Here is a 19,837-nt window from a genome sequence, read left to right as displayed (position 1 = left end):
ATGGAAAGGTTATGGGCACATTTGGTATAAGTGGGCAAGGTGTCTCCACATGATGACTCCCCTGAAGTTGCATGCGTAAGTTGGGAACTGTCACACATGTCAGACTAAGGAGGGCTTTATTTTGTGTGGGAGGGTGCTCTAATACTATTTAATTTCTGTTAGAAGTTATCTTTTCTCCTCCTTTTTCTTCACATCTCATTCCTAATGTCTGCTATGGTATTGAGAGTTAGTCCACGCTGTATCCTGTTTGTCTCTCAGGAATTGGCACTCTCACAAGAAACATACCCAGACAGGTGGCCCTCTTCCTTTAGAGGGCAATTGTTGGCTTTGCCGTGATGGTAAAAGCTGCAACTGCCACCTGGGGGAAGGGTAGAGCCCCAGCTGTCTCATCTAGCCTAAATACTGTTTCTAAAATAATTACTCTGAGGCTTGCCTCTTGACCTTTTCCTGTTCTTTGTGTACGTGATGAAAGGTTAATTTTTCTTTGGGCCTCCTTGAAAGAAACATGGATACTTACAGTACCCTGGATTGTGATTTATCTCCCTTTATATCTCTGCTAATTTATTGCCATTCCTCTGACTTGGATTTTTAAAAATGTCTGATCTACCAGTATCACACCCTTTCTTATTTTCTAACGTTGTTATTGGTTTATTTATTTATTTTTTTTTTTGTAAAAATTTGTTGTCATCTCATTGAGTATGGTGTTGGGAAATACAAGAGATTGATAAATGTGTTCATTTCACTGCCTTGAACCATATACATTTTTCTCAAAGTTCCATCTTGGTTGCAATATATGACTCAGGTATCTAGAAATCAGAAAATTAATAGAAAAACTGTATACTATTGTCACATATGAATTGACAAGACGGTATGACTCCCTTTTGTTCTGGGTTTTTAAAACCAAGCATTGTCTGTTACTTACATTCTGGAAAGGACATGTCTTAAGGAATTTAGTGTAAGCTTGGACTCAAATCCAGTCAAGTGCTGCCAAATTTTAGTGCTAGGACTTTGAGTAGGTTACTTTGCATTTTTGCAACCTCGTTTACTTATCTGTAATATTGGCAGAGGCAGTTATTATCTTCCTCTTAGAGTTAATTTGAGAATCAATTAGATAAATACTTAAGTCTGGCATATTGAAAACCTTTAGAAAAAAATCTGTTCTCATTGTTTTTAAATTGCCTCTTTTCAGGAAAATGTTATTTATGCATTTTAGATAGCCCCTTCCTTATAGGACAGATAAGTTTTTGCAAAGTTGACTGTGAAGCAGATTATTATAAACCAAATTTCAAAATAGTTCTTTTTATAATATCTGGGGAGAAAAATTACGAGTTGAAAGCTCTTGGTGAAGAAGTTTGTTAGTGGCTTGCTGGAATGAGTAGCAAGTATACTTGCAGAGAGAAGTTAGCTACTAGAAATGGTTGTCCCTCTTAGGAGGCACCTGCTGAAATAGTAGAGCCCTTTGCATAATTGGGCTCATAGGAAGCCAATAAGTAATACCCATCTTGTATCATTTTTCTGTGTGTACTTCTATAAAGTTATAATGAATATGATACATTCTTTATGGCCCTTTTGAATATGTTTTTGACCACCCCATTCCATACTGTTCTTCATTGTTACCTTGGTCATAAATGAACTGTTTGCGTATGTGTGTGTGTGTGTGTGTGTGTGTGTATGCATGTGCCTGTGTGTGTGTTTCTGGACTCTTTTTTTTTCTTTAGTCAACTTCTCTGTTTTTCCACCAGTACCACTCTGTCTTAATTACAGTTGCTGTATTTTAGGTTTATGTTTTCTACTTCTAAGTCTTTCAACTTTGTTGTTCATAATTGCTTTGGTATTCTTGACCCATTTGCATTTCCATGTAAGTTTTAGAATCAGCTTGTCAGTTTCCACAAAAAGCAGCATTGGGATTCTTATTGTTATTACACTGAGTTTATATGTTAGTCTGAAAATATATACTTTTTTAAAACTTTGATTTTAAGTTCAGGGGTACATGTGCAGGTGTGTTATATAGGTAAACTCCTGTCATGAGGGTTTGTTGTACAGATTATTTCATTACCCAGGTATTAGTTAGTCTAGTACCCATTAGTTATTTTTCCTAATCCTCTCCCTCCTCCCACCCTTTACCCTCTAATAGGCCCCAGTGTGTTGTTTCTTGCTATGTGTCCATGTGTTTCCATCTTTTAGCTGCCACTTAAAAGTGAGAACCTGTGGTATTTGGTTTTCTGTTCATGTGTTAGTTTGCTAAGCATAATGACCTCCAGCTCCATCCATGTTCCTGCAGAGGATATGATCTTGTTCTTTTATATGGCTGTGTGGTATTCTGTGGTGTACCACCTTTTTTTAATCCAGTCTACCACTGATGGCATTTAGGTTGATTCTGTGTCTTTATTGTGAACAGCGCTGCAGTGAACATGTGTGTGCATGTGTCTTTATGACAGAATGATTTATATTCTTTTGGCTATATCCCAATAATGGGATTACTGGGTCAAATAGTAGTTATGTTTTCAGGTCTTTGAGGAATCGCAACACTGTTTTCTACAATGGTTGAAGTCAGTCTGAATATATTAAAATTGATGTCTTTACAATAATGAATTTTCTAATTCATGAATATTATATATCCCTTCATTACTTTACATTATCTGTACTTTCTCTTAATATCTTTTGTAGTTTTCAGTATAAAGATTGCATCCTTCATTAGATTTACTTCTAGGAAGTAGACTTTTAAATTATACTTTGGTATCTTTTAAAATTTTTGTTTTCCGATTGTTGCTAACATAAAAATATAATGGATTTTTATATGCTAACTTTGAATACAGCATCCTTGACAAACTTCATTGTTAATCCTGTTAGTTTGTCTGACTCAACCATGTTATCTGTGAATGGTGACCATTTTCTTTATGCCTTTCCAATTCTTATGCTTTTGTTTATTTATGTTTACCTTAAGGTACTGGATAGGACCTCTAGTACATGTTGAATGGAAGTGGTAATAGTAGTCTTCTTGTCTCATTCCCATTTCTCAGGGAAACCTTACTGTAGGGTGTGTGTGTGTGTGTGTGTTTTAAGACACTTTTAAAATTAAGGATTTATTCCTAGTGTGTAGCATTTTCATCCTGAATGGATATTGAATTTTATCAAATGCTTTTTCTGCAACTATCAAAGTGATCTTTTCCCTTCTTTTTCTGTTAATGGAATAAATTACATTAATAAATTCTAATTTTTAATCTAGTCTAACAGTTGGAATATTTTGGCTTATGTATAAAAATGTAATTATAAATAATATAATTATATACTTATTTATAATCTTTTTTCTCTCCTTTTTAAAATCTTTATTTTATTTTTAGTTATGCTATCTTTTCTTGTAGTGGTTACTGTAGAGATTACGGTGTACTTAATGGAGTAACTTGAGCTACCACCAAGCATTATTTTTACCCCACTTCCCCAAGAATGCTAAAACCTTACTTAGAATACCTTTTTCCCTATGAAGAACACTTTTTACTCCATTTATCCCTCCTGGTTTTTACATTACTGTTGGCATGCATTTTAATTCTACTTATATTTAAGCCCCAAGACATTACAATTTTTCGTTGGCCAGTTTTGGAAAATTCTTACTTATCTCTTCAAATATTGCTTCTCTCTTTTGCTTCTGTGACTCCACTAAATAGGTGTTAGACTCTTGCACTGTGTCTCACGTTTGCCTTAGGCTCTTTGTAATACCTATATTTTTTTCTCTGGTTTAGTGAAAATATCTTCATTGATCTTTTAAAAAGTTTTCTAGTCTTACCTTTTCCTGTTTAGTCTATTCAACTTATATTAAGTAATTTCAGTTATTTTCCAGTTCTAGAATTTCCATTTGATTATTTTTAAATTAAATTATTGGTAAAACTCCATTGCCTGGTTTTTTGTTTTTTTTTTTCTCCTAGCTTTTATTCATAGGCATCTGTTTTTTGGCAGCCTGATAATTTTTGATTGAATAATTGTCATTGTAAAAATTGTGAAGGCTCCAGATGATAATCTTCTTTTAGACAGGATTTATTATTTCTTTTCTTAGACATGTTAGTGTGGGAGCTGATAGCTTTTATCCAGTCAGGGACTAAAGTGAATCAAGACTGTTTTAAGGCTATTTGTACATTTGATTTGTCTTCATACAGTCTAGCTTTACGTTACAGGTGTTTCAATTTAGAGTCTTAAATTCTTGGGACACTCTCTGGCAAATCTGAACTCTAATCCTTGTCTTGTTTGCAGTGTAAGATGTCTGAAAACTTTGCTGCTTGAATTACTGCTTCATGCAAAGTCAGCATTTGGCAGAAGTCTTAAAGAGCACCTCACCAGGATCTTAACCCCTTGGGTATCCTATTTTATCTCCAGCGCCATGAGGCCAACAGAATCTTTGTTGATAGTTTCATCCCATGGCAGTGGCTCTGTCTGGGTAAAGTATGGATTCTCGCTCTTGCATTATGGTTACAATCCACAGATATTCTTGGGGAGAAAAGTGGTGGTAGTCTATCAGCCCAATTTATTTATTTTTCTTTTTGTTTGCTTTTTTTTTTTTTTTTTTTTTTTTTTTTTTGAGATGGAGTCTCGCTCTGTTGCCCAAGCTGTAGTGCAGTGGCACGATCTCGGCTCACTGCAAGCTCTGCCTCCCGGGTTCACACCATTCTTCTGCCTCAGCCTCCCGAGTAGCTGGGACTACAGGCGCCCGCCACCACGCCCAGCTAATTTTTTGTTTTTGTTTTTGTTTTTTATTTTTAGCAGAGATGGGGTTTCACAGTGTTAGCCAGGATGGTCTCGATCTCCTGACCTCGTGATCTGCCTGCCTCGCCTCCCAGAGTGCGGCATGAGCCACCATGCCTGGCCTTGTTTTCGTTTTTTACTTCTGTGATGACTTGAAATGTCAGCCCATCTTTAGGTTGTTCTCCCTTCTCTGGAATCTTGTGATCTTTTGTCCTGATTGCTTGAGCAGCTCTAGATACCTTTAAACATACTTATTTTTATTCGAGTTTTTCTATTTCTCAGCAGAATTTACTTTACCTGCCAGTTATTCCATTATCCCCAGAAGCAGAAGATCTCATGATAGCCTCTAAGTACTTTTTATATACGTTGTTTTGATCATTACCAGCCTTATCTCCCCTGCCCATCTTTACCGTCAACTGTCAGCAGTAAAGTTTTACTTACTGTTTCTATTCAGTACTCACATTGTGGTAAGAGTGTGTATATGTATAAAATTTCCTATTATCCACTCAGGAACCATAGGGCAATGAGGTGCTATAATAATTTAATAAACAAAGGAGAGGCCCAGTATCTATAAGATCACAGAATTCATGGCAAAGCACTGATTCACATTGATCTCAGTATATAACTCTTGCTATTAAAATCTATGCTATTGTTTGTGGTCTTCCTATAATCTTGTTTGCTTCCTATAGAATACAGCTCAGGGAATATCTTCAGGACATTCTTGCTGTCCTGAAGTGCTTCATTATCACTCTGTACAGTTCTGTCTCATATTATCATATTCAAAATATCTCAGTGTCTGTATCCTCTACTGTGTTATAGTTTTTGCCAAGAGTAGGGAATGTGTTCTGTCTTTGTACCCCAGGGTTCATTAGAGTACATGATATATCTAAGCATATAATAAATGTTTATTGTATTTCCCTAAAGTCATTGTATACTTAATTTGAATGGATTTAAGAAATGTATGTGTGTATTACTATTTTATCACCTTAAACACTTATTAGAATCTAATTATACTCCCTAGTACAGTCTTAGCAAAACTGTTGAACTATATGTTAAATTACATATTATATTAACTCTTTTTCATCATATATATAAAGTTGTTTTGACCTCAGGCAGTATTTTGTTATAACATCCTGAAGCAGTTCAGAGGACTTTTAGCATAAATATGGTGGTATTTCAAAATTCTTAAGTAATTTACCATTTGTTAATTGTAGAGTTAATAAACAAAAATGCTATGTGTGTAATTAAATCACAATTGATTAAGCTACCTCCTAGAAGATGAATGAGCTGATTGCAGATAACAATGAAAGACGTAGCTCATAAACATCAGTCTCATTTTATAACTGTATAAAATTTTGATAATACTCTTTAGACAGCATGATTTTTTTTTAACCCTACTTTCCTGGGGAATTTATATATTTTATTAGTCTAGAAGCCTGATAGCTAACACACTTGATATACTGCACAGTTGAAGACATTTGTTAAAGAAACTTAATAGTTTTTCCTTTGGCTGATTAAAAATAACAATTAGTACTTTATTCTCTAATAGTGGCTAATTTAGACTCAATAGTTACAGAAGATGTTTTATAGAGTTGACCCTCTGTATCCACCGATTCCGCATCTGAGGATTCAACCAACTGTGGATCAAAAATATTTGGCGAAAAAAAATTAACAATACAATAATTTAAAAAATTCAAATAAAACAGCACAGTATAACAACTACATAGCATTTACATTGTATTAGGTGTTAAGTAATCTAGAGATGATTTAAAGATACCAGAGGATATGTGTACATCAAATGCAGCTATTATGCCATTTTATATAAGGGACTTGACCTCTGTGAATTTTGGTATCCATGGGAGTCCTGGAATCAGTCTCCCATGGAAACAAAGAGACAACTTTGATTACTTTTCAATCACAAAAGAAATGTGTATATATTTGCATATGGACATGTATGTGCAGGTACTTTTTAAAAATGAGGTAAAATTCATACAAAATTTATCATTTTTTTAAAATAAAAAGTACAGTTCAGTAGTGGCTTAGTACATTGACAGTGTTGTGCAACTAGCATCTCTGTCTAGTTCCAGAACACTTTTAGCAGTCCCAGAGGAAACTCCATAACCAATTACTTAACCATTTCCCCCTCCCGACAGGCCCTAACAACTACTAATCTGCTTTTTGTATGTATGGATCTGCCCAGTATTTAATACAAGTGAAATGATACAGTGTGGCCTTTTGTGCCTATCTTCTTTCACTTAGCATAATGTTTTGAAGATTCATTCATGTTGTAGCATGCATCAATACTTTATTTCTTTTTATGACTACATATTATTTCATTGTGTGACCAGGCTTAATGGCTCACACCTGTAATCTCAGCACTTTGGGAGGCTGAGGTGGAAGGATCCCTTGAGCCCATGAGTTCAGGACCAAACTGAGCAACAGTGAGACCTCGTCTCTATAAAAAATAAAATTACCTAGGCATAGCAGTGAGCTGTGATTGCATCACTGTATTTCAGCCTGAGTGGCAGAGCAAGACACTGTTTAAAAAAAGGAAAATTCATTGTGTATATGTACCACTTTTTAAAAATTCATTTATTCCTCCTTGGTGAACATTTGGACTGTCCATCAATGGATGGATTATTAGCTAGTAACCTTTTGGCTATTGTGAATACTGCAGCAATGAACATTTTTGTCTCAGTCATTTGAACACTTGTTTCCAGTTCTTTTGGATACATACCTAGGGGTAGAATTGCTGGATCATAGGGTAATTCTGTGTTTAATATTTTGAGGAATCCTTAAACTGTTTTCCACAGCGGTTAAACCGTTATACATCTCCACAAGCAATGTGCACGGATTTCAGTTTCTCTGCATCCTCGTCAGTGCAGGTGATTCCCCACTCCGTTTTGTTTTTTTGTTTTTTTTTTTAATTATAGCCATTCTAGTGAGGTTTTTTTTTTTTTTTTTTTTTTTTTTTTTTTTGTCTTTTTCAGCATTTTTACTGTGATCCATATGTTTGCGGATTTCTTTGCATTTAACCTACTGGGACTTGATTGAGCTCCTTAAATGTATATGTTATTGCTTTTCAATAAATTTAGGAAGTTTTCAGCCATTATTGTTTTAGCTATTTTTTTCTGCTTCTTTTGTCTTTCTTCCCCTTCTGGTACTCCTGTTATGTGTACGTCAGTGTGCCTGAAATAATGTCCTACAGTTCTCTGAAGATGTTCATTTTTCTTCATATTTTTCTATCTGAATTGTATAAACTCTATTGATTTGTCTGTAAGTTCACTAATTCTTCTATTAGTTCACATCTACTGTTGACCTCCTCTAGTGAATTTTCATTTCAGTTGTATTGTTCAGCTCCAGAATTTGTATTTAGTTCTTTTAAAAAAAAAATAACCTTTACCTTTTTGTTGACATTCTTTTTGTTTGTTTTATTTTTTTACGTTGTCATCATACCTTCCTCTACCTTGATTATGTTTTCCTTTAGTTCTTAAAACATATTTATTAATGACGATTTGGAATGCTTTGTCTGTTAAATCCAACATGTAAGTGTAATCACGGTTTCTGTTATCTGCTTTTTTCCCCAGCATATAGGTCATACTTTCTGTCTTTTCATGCCTTGTAATTTTCTATTCAAAGCTAGACATTTTACGTAGTATATTGAGAAATTCTTGGAACTGGTTTCTTCCTTCCAGTGCATGCTGTTGCTTCTTGCTTATTTTGTTTATGGACTGTTTCAAGTGGAGTCTATTTAGTGCCCCGCCCCCAACCCCACCCCCACCCCCACCCCCACCCCCACCCCCACCCCGCGCGCGCACACACACAGTGTTAATTTAAGCCTCTGATGTTGCACCTCTGGGGAAGCAACCTTGGGTATTCCCAGTTATCCTGGGTGATAGTGGTTTGGCAGAGCTCTCTTTTTGCCTGACTACACACATCTGTTAAGGTCCATTAATCTAGTGCTAATTGCACTGTTTTCAACAATGCCCTGGGGCATTATGTTGTTCTGCAGACTCGTCAAATTTGGTTTCCTTTGAAGAAATAGTTCCCTAAGTCAGTGCTTGAAATTTCTTCTGAACCCAGGTGGACTCCTCTCAGCCGTCTCTTTTCCTGTTTTTTGGGGGGGGCAAATCAACTGTCCGGTTTAGCTTTTGTGTCCATTGATTCCTCCAGTCTCTTCTCATTTGCCTCTCACAGCCTCTACTATTTTTCAGATCATGCTTGCATGTTTCTTTGCAAATGAACTTTGTTTCTGTGGGAAGAGATAAAAAGCAGTCTGCTTTATGGTCCACCTCTTTCCACAGGCAAACATCTCCAAGCCCAGGCTCTGGAGTAAGGAGTAATGAACAATGGTATTTCTTTCCCAGTGATATGTCTACTGTAGGAGCTGAGCTGGAGAGAGGCAGTAACCTCAGTTCTTCTTATCTTCACGCTCCTGGTATGGAACCCACAGCTTAGAAGTCAAGACAACAGTGATTGTTACCCCGACAGCACCATGCCCAAAGTAGAGCCTCCCCTTTCCAGCAGTGACTGATTTGAAGAAGGGAGCCAGCCCCTTACCTCTTGGCTACATTCACGTGGAATATCAGCAGGATGAGCCAACCAAACAAACAAAACCCCTTAGACACCAAGTTGAGAAAGGAAAGGGCTTTATTCAGCCGGGAGCATCAGCAGACTTAACGCCTCAAATAACCGAGCTCCCCAAATGAGCAATTCCTGTCCCTTTTAAGGGCTTACAACTCTTAAGGGGGTCCACATGAGAGGGTCGTGATCGATTGAGCAAGCAGGGGGTACGTGACTGGGGGCTGCATGCACTGGTAATCAGGATGGAACAGAACAGGATGGGGATTTTCATGATACTTCTCCATATAGTGTCTGGAATCTATAGATAACACAAGCACTTAAGTCATGGGTTGATTTTTAACTACTAGGCCCAGGGTGTAGCACCGGGCTGTCTGCCTGTGGATTTCATTTCTGCCTTTTAGTTTTTTTTGTTTTTTTGTTTTTTTGTTTTTTGTTTTTTTTTTGAGAAGGAGTCTCGCTTTATCGTCCAGGCTGGAATGCAGTGGCATGATCTCGGCTCACTGCAAGCTCCACTTCCCGGGTCCACACCATTCTCCTGCCTCAGCCTCCCCAGTAGCTGGGACTATAGGCGCCCACCACCATGCCCGGCTAATTTTTTTTTTTTTTTTTGTATTTTTAGTAGAGACGGGGTTTCACCGTGTTAGCCAGGATGGTCTCGATCTCCTGACCTCGTGATCCACCCACTTCAGCCTCCCAAAGTGCTGGGATTACAGGCATGAGCCACCACACCCGGGCTGCCTTTTAGTTTTTACTTCTTTTTTCTTTGGAGGCAGAAATTGGGCGTAAAACAGTATGAGGGGTGGTCTCCTCCCTTAGAGGCAGGATAAGAAATGTTGACATCCTTCCTGTCACAGGAAGACTTTGACTGGACCTCTTGGAAGAGGGAACACAGTGCTTGTTGCTACACCAGTCTGGAGTGGAGTTTCTAACTCCTTGAGTTGGGACAGAGCAGGTCCTGGTTCAAACACCACAGTCTCTCACTTTTCTCATAGTCTCTACTAAATTTTCTTGAATAAATGTTTCTTCATTTGTTCTGTGCTTCCAGCAGTGTTTTTATATTTTTCACCAAATTTGCTGGGGAGTGTGTCCATGTAACTCCTTAAGTTGTCATGCTGAAAGCTTTTTTCATTAATGGTTCAGTCTTTGCTGGTTATGGGGGTCTGTTCACATTTTCTGTTTCTTCCTGAGTCAGTTTTCTGGTAGTTCCACATTTGTGAATTTTAATTTTTTTTCTTCCGTTACTGATTTATAGTTTCATTCAACTGCAATCAGAGAAGATACTTTGTATAATTTAATATTTAAAAAATTTGTTGAGACTTGTTTTGTGGCCTAGCGAGCATATGTTCTATCCTTGAGAACATTTCGTATGCACTTGAGAAGAATGTGTGTTCCACTGTTGATGGGTGAAATGGCTATTAGGTCTAGTTATTTTATACTACTGTTGAAGTCTGCTATCTCTTTATTGATCTTCCTGGTTCTATGCATTATTGAATGTTGGGTATTGCTGTCTCCAACTATTATTGTAGAATTGTCTATTCTTTCTTTAATTCTGTTAGTTTTTCTCGATATAGTTTGGGACTCTTATTATGTGGTGTATATATGTTTGTACTTGTCATACCTTCTTGATGAATTGACCCTTTTATCAATATATAATATCCTTTGTCTCTTGTAACAATTTTTGACTTAAAGTCTGTTTTGTCTTATGGTAGCATAACCCCCCAACTCTCTTCTGCATGAAATATCTTTTTTTGTCGTTTCACTTTCAACCTGTTTTTGATTTCCATAAACATAAGAACCCTTAAAGATACTCTTCCAGTCTTTGCTGATTGCCTGTCTGTTGGATCACTTCTTCAGTGCTTAGCCAGGCCATTTACAACTCTGCCTTAGTCTTCACTTCCTGTTGGCTCAGCACTGTGAGCCAGCTTAGGACCTTCTTACCTGTTTTCAAGATGTGTTTGCCCCTGGCCATACCATGGCTTTGTAGATTTCCTGGTACATGTGGGAGCTTTCCAAAGCTTTTATTCCCCAGCTTCTTCCTTCCCAGGCTTTTTTGCTTGGCCATTGCTTGTGCCAACTCTGATTCCTTCTTTAGGTGGCTATAACCAATACATTTGCCTCTTAATGTTTTTGATAAATGCCAGATCCCAGAATGCTGTCCCCTACCTCGGGGAAGCTCCAAGGCAGGTGACACTGGCCCTTCAGTCAGTCCTTCAGGGAATTGCCAGACTGGTCAAAGTACATAATGACAATACGTTTTAGAATAAGGTCCCTATTGCTCCCTTTGGTACCAGCACCCTATACCAGGAATGAGGGCAAATGACTTTATACCAGCATCCTGTATCAGGAATGAGGGTTGATGACTTGGGTGGACCACCAAACTGGGGGAGGGGGCCATAATAAGCAGATGTGTTAAAATGCCACAGCCCTTTCTCACTGAAATTCAGTAGCTTCTGTCTTCACTAAGCATTCCCTTAGCTGTTAAGTTTTTGATTCAGTTCCAGAGTTTCAAACAAGCTGATTCTGACCATTTCACCAGCTATTCATTTCTTTTGTGGAGGGATAGAGTTTTGGAGCTCTCTACTATTTTGTGACATCTACATGTATATACATTATTACATATCTATGAATTTCTACCTATATAGTTTAGGGATTCATAGATATTTTTAAAGAATGTCAATAAATTTATTGGTATGATAATCAGCAATTCAGGATATAGGTTACTTCTGGTAAAGAGAGGAAATATGATGGTGGTAGGGACGCACCAGGATGGTGGGTACGTGATTGTTTGACATGTGATTCTTTTTATGTTTTCTGAATACTTGAAACGTTTATATAAAGTTAGATAGTTGTATGTGTCTATATGACATATATAAAACATTGTGACACTCAAGCATTTTGTTGAAGTAGAAAGTCTTGTATATGTTTATTCAAATAACAAATCTTGCTTTCCCTTTAATAAGTAAAAGTAGGAAATATCACACTTGAAATGATTAAGACTATACGATGGGATAGGGAAGAATCTTTTACTTATTCGTTGATGTATATGGATTGATTGTCTTGTGTTTTTCTCTAGGTCTTAGTTTCATTGTACCCTCTCTGCAAGCTTTTTCTGTAAGAATGAGAACAGGAAGGCCTGAATGTTAATAGGTAGTTGATAGTCTGCTGTTTTTATTTTCATTTTTCTTCTTGTGAAGAGGAGGAAAAAAGTAGAATCCTGGAAATAGCACTAAAGTGGACTTTGGGAGATCTTTGTCTTTGTTCTTTGTTCTAGTATTCATCTAACAGTGTAAATTTGGACAGTTCTTATTTTCTGTGCCAGTCCGTTTCTCTCGTCTTGGTCCTCATTTGTAAAATAAGAATTGGAACAGATCGGTAAGGCCTGTTTCAGCTTTGTAAAATCTGGAAGGGCACTATGATTCTATGGAAAGAGCGTTGACTTTGGAGCCAGGCAAATTTATGTTCAACTATTTTCTAATTACTTAAACTCTAAAGTAAGCTTTCCAGACTCTCTTTACTCATCATTAAGATGGGGTATTAACACCCATCTCACAGAGCTACTGAAGAATAAACAACATATGATATCTTGTAAAGTGCTCACACATACAGTCTGTTCACTCAGATTCTCCATACCCTCATCTTGTAACTACATCCTTTGAAGGTTTGAAGGAGTAGCTGGAGAGAAAACAACGACGACGACAAAAAATCCTTGTAACCTTTTATGTAGCTTGCTTTTTTTTTCTTTTTTTGAGATGGAATCTCGCTCTGTTGCCTAGGCTAGAGTGCAGTAGTGCGATCTTGGCTCACTGCAACCCCACCTTCCAGGTTCAAACAATTCTCCTGCCTAAGCCTCCAGAGTAGCTGGGATTATAGGCGCCTGCCCCCATGCCTGGCTTATTTTTGTATTTTTAGTAGAGACAGGGGTTCATCATGTTTGCCAGGCTGGTCTTGAACTCCTGGGCTCAAGTGATCCGCTTGCCTTAGCCTCCCAAAGTGCTGGGATTATTTTGCTTTTATATATGAATTACACTTGAAGTGTGTATGAAGTATATTTTTATATATGAGGTATGTTGTGAATTATACTTCAGGAAGATAATAACTCTTCTAGAGATATTGAAGAACTTTCTCTTTACCGTCTGGGGTTTCTAAAACTTTTTTATTTATGTATTTTGTTAGTGTTAAATTATAATAGTATCTTTTTATAAAAGCTTAAAGATTCAGGTTAACGTTTTCTTTGATTTCTTTCTTTTTACCTTCTACCTCAGGATCTATTAGTTAAATAATAACATAGACACAAGATATTACGTATTTGTTGTGGTCCGTATGAGTTTGAAAATAACCATGTTTCCCACTACTTTTAAAAATAATTACTTGTATTTCTGTATTAATTAAAATATAACACATTGATGAAATATAAATAAATAAAAATAAGAAAAAAAGCTCATCACTCAGAGATAGCCTTTAATATTTAGATGTATTTGACATTATCACTGAAATGCCAAAGTGCAACTCAGGGCCTCCACCTGCCAGTCTGTTTTTCTTTATGCACCGGTACCTCCATATACTATTTATATTTATAAAAACGATGTCCTGTTAGGCATTCTGTTTGTTTTTTTTAGATATATAACATATCCTGAACACTTCCCTGTCATTAAGAAAATTTAATACACTCCTAATGGTTGCACATTTTCCATGTGTTAATATTACATATACTGTGCTCAAAATTATCTTTTTCACAGTTGTAATCATTTTCCTAGGATGTATTTATAGGATGAATCTGACAAAATTTCTTTTGATACTAATTATAAAATTGATCTATAGCAAAGCCTTATTCCCAGTATAGTGACATCTGCTTCTCTGCAATTTTGCTGGCTGTAGGGCTTGACAGTTTAAAATAATCTTGGACAATGCAATAGGTAGAAAATGTTATGAGTTCTTTTTCTATTTCATTGATTACAAGTGAGGGTAAACTTTTTTTTTTTCTTTTTTTTTGGTAATCATTCTTCTGTGAAATGCTTGCTCATCTCATCATTTTTGTGTGTGTGTGAATGTTTTTGAAATCAATGCAAGTTGCCAGAAATCATATAAATGATTTCATGGACATCAAATAACACCCTCTGCATTTTTATACTTTTAGAAATTGGTAGCTTGTATTTTAGCATCATTCCCTTCTTGCCAGAAATCTCACCAGGAAATAATAAGGGAGATTATTATATTATTTGTATTCCCACAAGAAAAGTATGAGAGCACCTCTCCTTATACTCTCATTCATCTTTTGGATTGTTCCTCATTTGATAGGGAAAAAGTGGCTTTTTAATTTAGTTTTGACTTTTATTTTTCTAATTATAAGTTTCTTTCCTGTGAGTTATTCACTTATTGTTTTATTTGTACAAATTCTTTATATATTAAGGAAATTAGTTTCATGTGCTATATGCATTTCAGATATTTTTTCTTGGTTTATTATTTTTGAAATTGGTCATGATGGCTTATTTTATCAGGTTTGTTTACAGTCACTGGCAAAAGTATTGACCAGGACACATCCTTCTCTTGTATTACTAGAGATTTTTCTAACAGATAAGTCTAATAATCATTACTCTTTCAGTACATTTATTTAATTAACTATGAATTTGCGTAAAATAAATATTCAACTTCTGTTTCTGCTTTTGTTTCTACTCCCAACTCTGTAGAAAACAATAGTGGTCTGTCTTGGAGAATGTTCCACATGCTCTTGAAAAGAATGTGTGTTCTACTGTTGATGGGTGAAATGGCCATTAGGTCTAGCTATTTTATACTGCTATTCAAGTCTGCTATTTCTTTATCCATCTTCCTGGTTCTATGCATTATTGAATGTTGGGTATTGCTGTCTCCAACTATTATTGTAGAATTGTCTATTCTCTCTTTAATTCTGTTAGTTTTTGCTTGATATAGTTTGGGACTTTATTATGTGGTGTATATATGCTTGTACTTGTCATACCTTCTTGATGGATTGACCCTTTTATCAATATATAATATCCTTTGTCTCTCGTAACAATTTTTGTCTTAAAGTCTGTTTTATCTGTGGTAGCATAGGGTTCTCCAGACTTCAGTACATATATTGTCATGTAATCTTGAAACCATCTTGCACCTCAAGAGTGCACTGCTTATGTAGCTTATTCTGATTGTGCCTCTTTCTTTTAGTAAGTTACAAAGCAGCAGCATCTGGTCACTAATATCCTGGTTAGGTTATGAAGAGGTAATTATGCATCCCATTGTATATAGTACAAGTATAGTACAACTAACTGGGAGGAAATTTTATGACATAGTACATCTCGGTAAGAAGCACTCTGTTAGGGATGAAGTCTTATCAGAGAACCTGTTGTCTGAGATAGACGTAAACTTTCGTAGAAAGTCTGTATTTCTTCTTACAGAGCATTCATTGCCTGTTACATTTCATTCTATGTTTTGCTTGATGAAAAATTCTGTAGTCTGACAGATGGGTAACTAGTATTTATAGTTCTAACTTTGCAAACCTTTTTGTTTTCATGACTATGTCAATGAAAGGGTGAAGGAAGGTAAACCAGATATTAACTGATGTCATTATGTTTCCAAGGTATTTTGTGGTTTTGTGTATATGCTCTTACTCTTAAACTATACGTTATTTTAAAATGTGTGATTTTTCGGAGAACACGTCTTTACAAAATAATCTTATCTATAAATACTATGTTTGTTTAGATTTCAAGTGTTATATGTTACAAAAACTTATTTTATATTTCTTAAAATCATTAAATTTATTTAAAATTCTCACATGTTCCTTCATAACCTAGTTTGGGATAGTAATTGTTTCATGTCTGTTTAAATATGTCTTCCCTCTTGATTCTGTCATTTAAATTTTTTAATCAGTACATCAGACTTCTTTCCTTTGTAGGTAAGGTAGTCAACTGTGTGGGGTACTACGTAAATCCTAAAAGACTACAATAAAGTGGCAATGTCTCGGGAACCTACCCCACCTCTACCTGGAGATATGTCTACTGGTCCCATAGCAGAAAGCTGGTGTTACACACAGGTACATGCTCTTAAAAATCCCTCACTTTATGTCACTTATAAATTTTACAGTATGTTGAGAATATTATTGTGAAACACTTTGCCATAGTTATTAGAAGTGTTAGAAGACTGGATCATAGGATGTTGAACATGTAACAAGTTAAAAGTATTAGTGTCATCATTATAAAAGTGGTTTTCCGAATCTCTTAGGTTAAAGTAGTAAAATTTTCCTACATGTGGACCATTAATAACTTCAGTTTTTGTCGAGAGGAAATGGGTGAAGTGTTAAAAAGTTCAACATTTTCATCTGGCCCAAGTGACAAAATGAAATGGTAAGATTTTTGTTTGCTTTGGATTTTTGTTCTTTGTTTTTGATGTGATCATCATCTGCTCATGATTTTGTTGTTATTGTTCCTGAATGAGTATTACTATAATTTCATATTAGATTGGTAATATGTTCCTTATTGTGTGGGGAATTATAAAGAACTGTGAGGATGTTGACAGGAGTGCTGTTTGTGACATTAACATATGATTTCAGTATTCTCTCTCTCTGTCTCATGCTTTTCAAGTATTGTATTCCTCCATGTGAGCTTATTGTTTTATTTTAGGTGCCTGAGGGTAAACCCAAAGGGATTAGATGATGAAAGTAAAGACTACTTGTCCTTGTATTTGCTTTTAGTCAGCTGTCCCAAAAGTGAAGTTCGAGCAAAATTCAAATTTTCCCTTCTGAATGCTAAAAGGGAAGAAACAAAAGCAATGGGTAAGTGATTTGCAAACTGAGTGAAGACATTCCTGTATAACTACATATTGGGACTTCTTCTGCACCTTTACCTAGAAAAGTCTGGGACTTTTTTCCACTAAAATCTGCTTAACCTGAAACTTTTAATTTGACCATTATTTAAATCCAGCAGAGAGCTATAATTATTTTACTGAGTCTTAGACTTCGTAAAACATGTAAAAATGATTAATAATATTACTTCTGCGTGTCCTAAAATGACATCCCAGTTGTCACTTAGAAAAATAGTTGGCCGGGCGCGGTGGCTCAAGCCTGTAATCCCAGCACTTTGGGAGGCCGAGACGGGCGGATCACGAGGTCAGGAGATCGAGACCATCCTGGCTAACACGGTGAAACCCCGTCTCTACTAAAAAATACAAAAAACTAGCCGGGCGAGGTGGCCGGCGCCTGTAGTCCCAGCTACTCGGGAGGCTGAGGCAGGAGAATGGCGTAAACCCGGGAGGCGGAGCTTGCAGTGAGCTCAGATCCGGCCACTGTACTCCAGCCTGGGCGACAGAGCGAGACTCCGTCTCAAAAAAAAAAGAAAAATAGTTGCTGTTAGGGTAAGGTGCCTGGTTCAGTGCTTGGTATGAAAAATAGTTGCTGTTAGGGTAAGGTGCCTGGTTCAGTGCTTGGTATATATAATAGGTGCTCAGGAAAAATTTCTCTCTTGCCTTTTTTGCCAGGTAATAAAATCTGAAGAACAATGAGAAAGAGATAGAGTGCCCTGATATTTCATCACTAGAATTTTTTGAGCAGTGGATTGAACACTGACTGAAAGGAGCTGTTTTTCTTAGTTTCAGGGCCTATTAATTTCAGTCCAAAATTCACATATATAGCCAGCTGAAATGCAGTAGTAGCCTTGAGCTTCATAATAGAAGAGTGATGTAGGAAATGTACATTGTGTATGGCAGGAGAATAATATTTTCTAGAAATAAATCACAGAATCAAATAACTTTTGATTACAGAAAATTCACATTCACATACATTTTTAAATAATATATTGCTAACATAATATATATTTTCATATTGTCTTACCTTAAGATAGTGGAGTATTTCAGATAGATTGATTACTGATTTTCCACTTCCATTTTATTCTTTGTATAATAGATGATGAATACTTTCTGTAGAGGTTCTTGTTTACTGCCTAGTATATAGTTGTTATAGAGTACCTTAGGCATTTGAAATATTTACTTCAGATATTTATTAAATCTATTACAAATTACATGAAAAGCATCTTTTGGACTTTCATGAAAAATTCTTTTTAGGGGAGAGGAGGTTATGTCTGGAGACTTAAGAATGATAAAGGACTTTATTTAGCTTTTTCACAGATTCATGGATTTTTCTATAGTTGGATAAAACTTAAATCAGTGGGATGGTTATGCCAGGAAAGCTTAAACATGCCTTGATATTTAGAACATCCATTTTTAAAGGGAGAAGCAGGAAATAAGATGTATGTTTCTTACCAGATTCTGATATTAGATGATGAGTAGTATGCCTGTACCAACATATTTTGATCCTATTTCATTGTCTTTTAGGGCCTAGATTGTTAAAAAGGTCTCTTCCTTCTCCATAACATTTGATCTGACTTTTCTATTTGAGATCCAGAAGTCTGAAATTGAGCTCATTGACAATGGCTAAAATTGAGTAGGCATGTGAAGTTACTGTTTCTACCTGACTTAAAACTCTTACGACATTTGATTTATAAACACAAATATCTGCAATTTTTATGATGGATGTATTGGCAAGTCCTGTTTTCACACATTTAGCTGTGTTACCATGTTTAAAAAGTCTCTTGGATATTTATTTTATTTAAACTCTATTCTGTTTTCCACCAGAAAGCCAAAGAGCATATCGATTTGTGCAAGGGAAGGACTGGGGTTTTAAAAAATTCATTAGAAGGGACTTTTTGCTTGACGAAGCTAATGGTCTTTTACCAGATGACAAGCTTACATTATTTTGTGAGGTGGGTACATCTTTTATTCTAAGGAACCCCATGGTTTATTTAGTGATATGGCAAAAGTATAAACTGGATTAATAACCCTTTAAAAATTAATTGGTATAGTTCATCAAGTTTCCTTTGTAAATTCTTGACTAGAAAAAGCTGTAGAAAATTATTGACTACAAATCAATGTAATGACCCAGTCTGGAAACATGTCATATTTCTAGCTATAATTTATGTGTACACTTATACTACAACACTGCATCCTTCTTCTCTTGAAAAGACTGTGAATGTGAATATGTGAACATTCCTGAATATTTTCTTCATTCTGAATAACTGACATAGATTGTCACTTTTTAAAAAAATTTTCAAATTGATTGTATTCAACATTATTACTGAGAGTTTATCAGTTTGAACCCAGAAGTACCTGGAAAACATTAAGAAGCTTTCTGGTTGTTCAGGCAGTTGGATTAATCTAATCAAATAGCATTCTAAGAAATAATTCTCAAATTTTTAAGATATGCCTGTGTCTGTTGACAAACTTATAAGGTGTAATTATGTGCATAGAATGGCATATTTTGAAAGTTACTAGCATTGCCTCTGCCAATAACGTACACTTATGATTTGTCCTAATTTGATGTTTGGATTTGCTTTTGTCATGTTATCATTAGGTAGTTTTATCTATATGAATTTTTGAGATTCACCTTTGGACTGAATTCAAGGATTATATTTTTAACCAGTACAGTTTATAGAGAATATACATCAGTAACAGTTTTATCAAAATGTTT

General features: G+C 35.8%; 1 protein-coding gene across 6 annotated transcripts in view; it reads left to right on the top strand.

Moving 5' to 3' along the window:
• SPOPL (speckle type BTB/POZ protein like) overlaps positions 1-19,837 on the top strand; it is a 66,538-nt gene that overhangs the window by 26,939 nt on the left and 19,762 nt on the right. For 3 of the 6 annotated variants that reach the window (XM_010381594.2, XM_030916608.1, XM_030916609.1), the window contains exons 2-5: positions 16,217-16,354; positions 16,543-16,664; positions 16,941-17,092; positions 18,946-19,073. The exons of 1 other annotated variant lie outside the window; for it this stretch is intronic. In XM_010381594.2, coding sequence (XP_010379896.1) covers positions 16,277-16,354; positions 16,543-16,664; positions 16,941-17,092; positions 18,946-19,073 — 480 coding nt within the window. In that variant the 5' untranslated portion in view covers positions 16,217-16,276. The remainder of the gene's footprint in view (positions 1-16,216; positions 16,355-16,542; positions 16,665-16,940; positions 17,093-18,945; positions 19,074-19,837) is intronic. 2 more of the 6 variants (XM_030916612.1, XM_030916610.1) reach the window with 1 other exon arrangement.

This window comes from Rhinopithecus roxellana, chromosome 14 (genome assembly GCF_007565055.1).
Source record: "Rhinopithecus roxellana isolate Shanxi Qingling chromosome 14, ASM756505v1, whole genome shotgun sequence".
Lineage (NCBI taxonomy): Eukaryota > Metazoa > Chordata > Mammalia > Primates > Cercopithecidae > Rhinopithecus > Rhinopithecus roxellana.
Note: the sequence above shows the minus strand (reverse complement) of the source record. Positions and strands in the feature narration are given on the sequence as shown.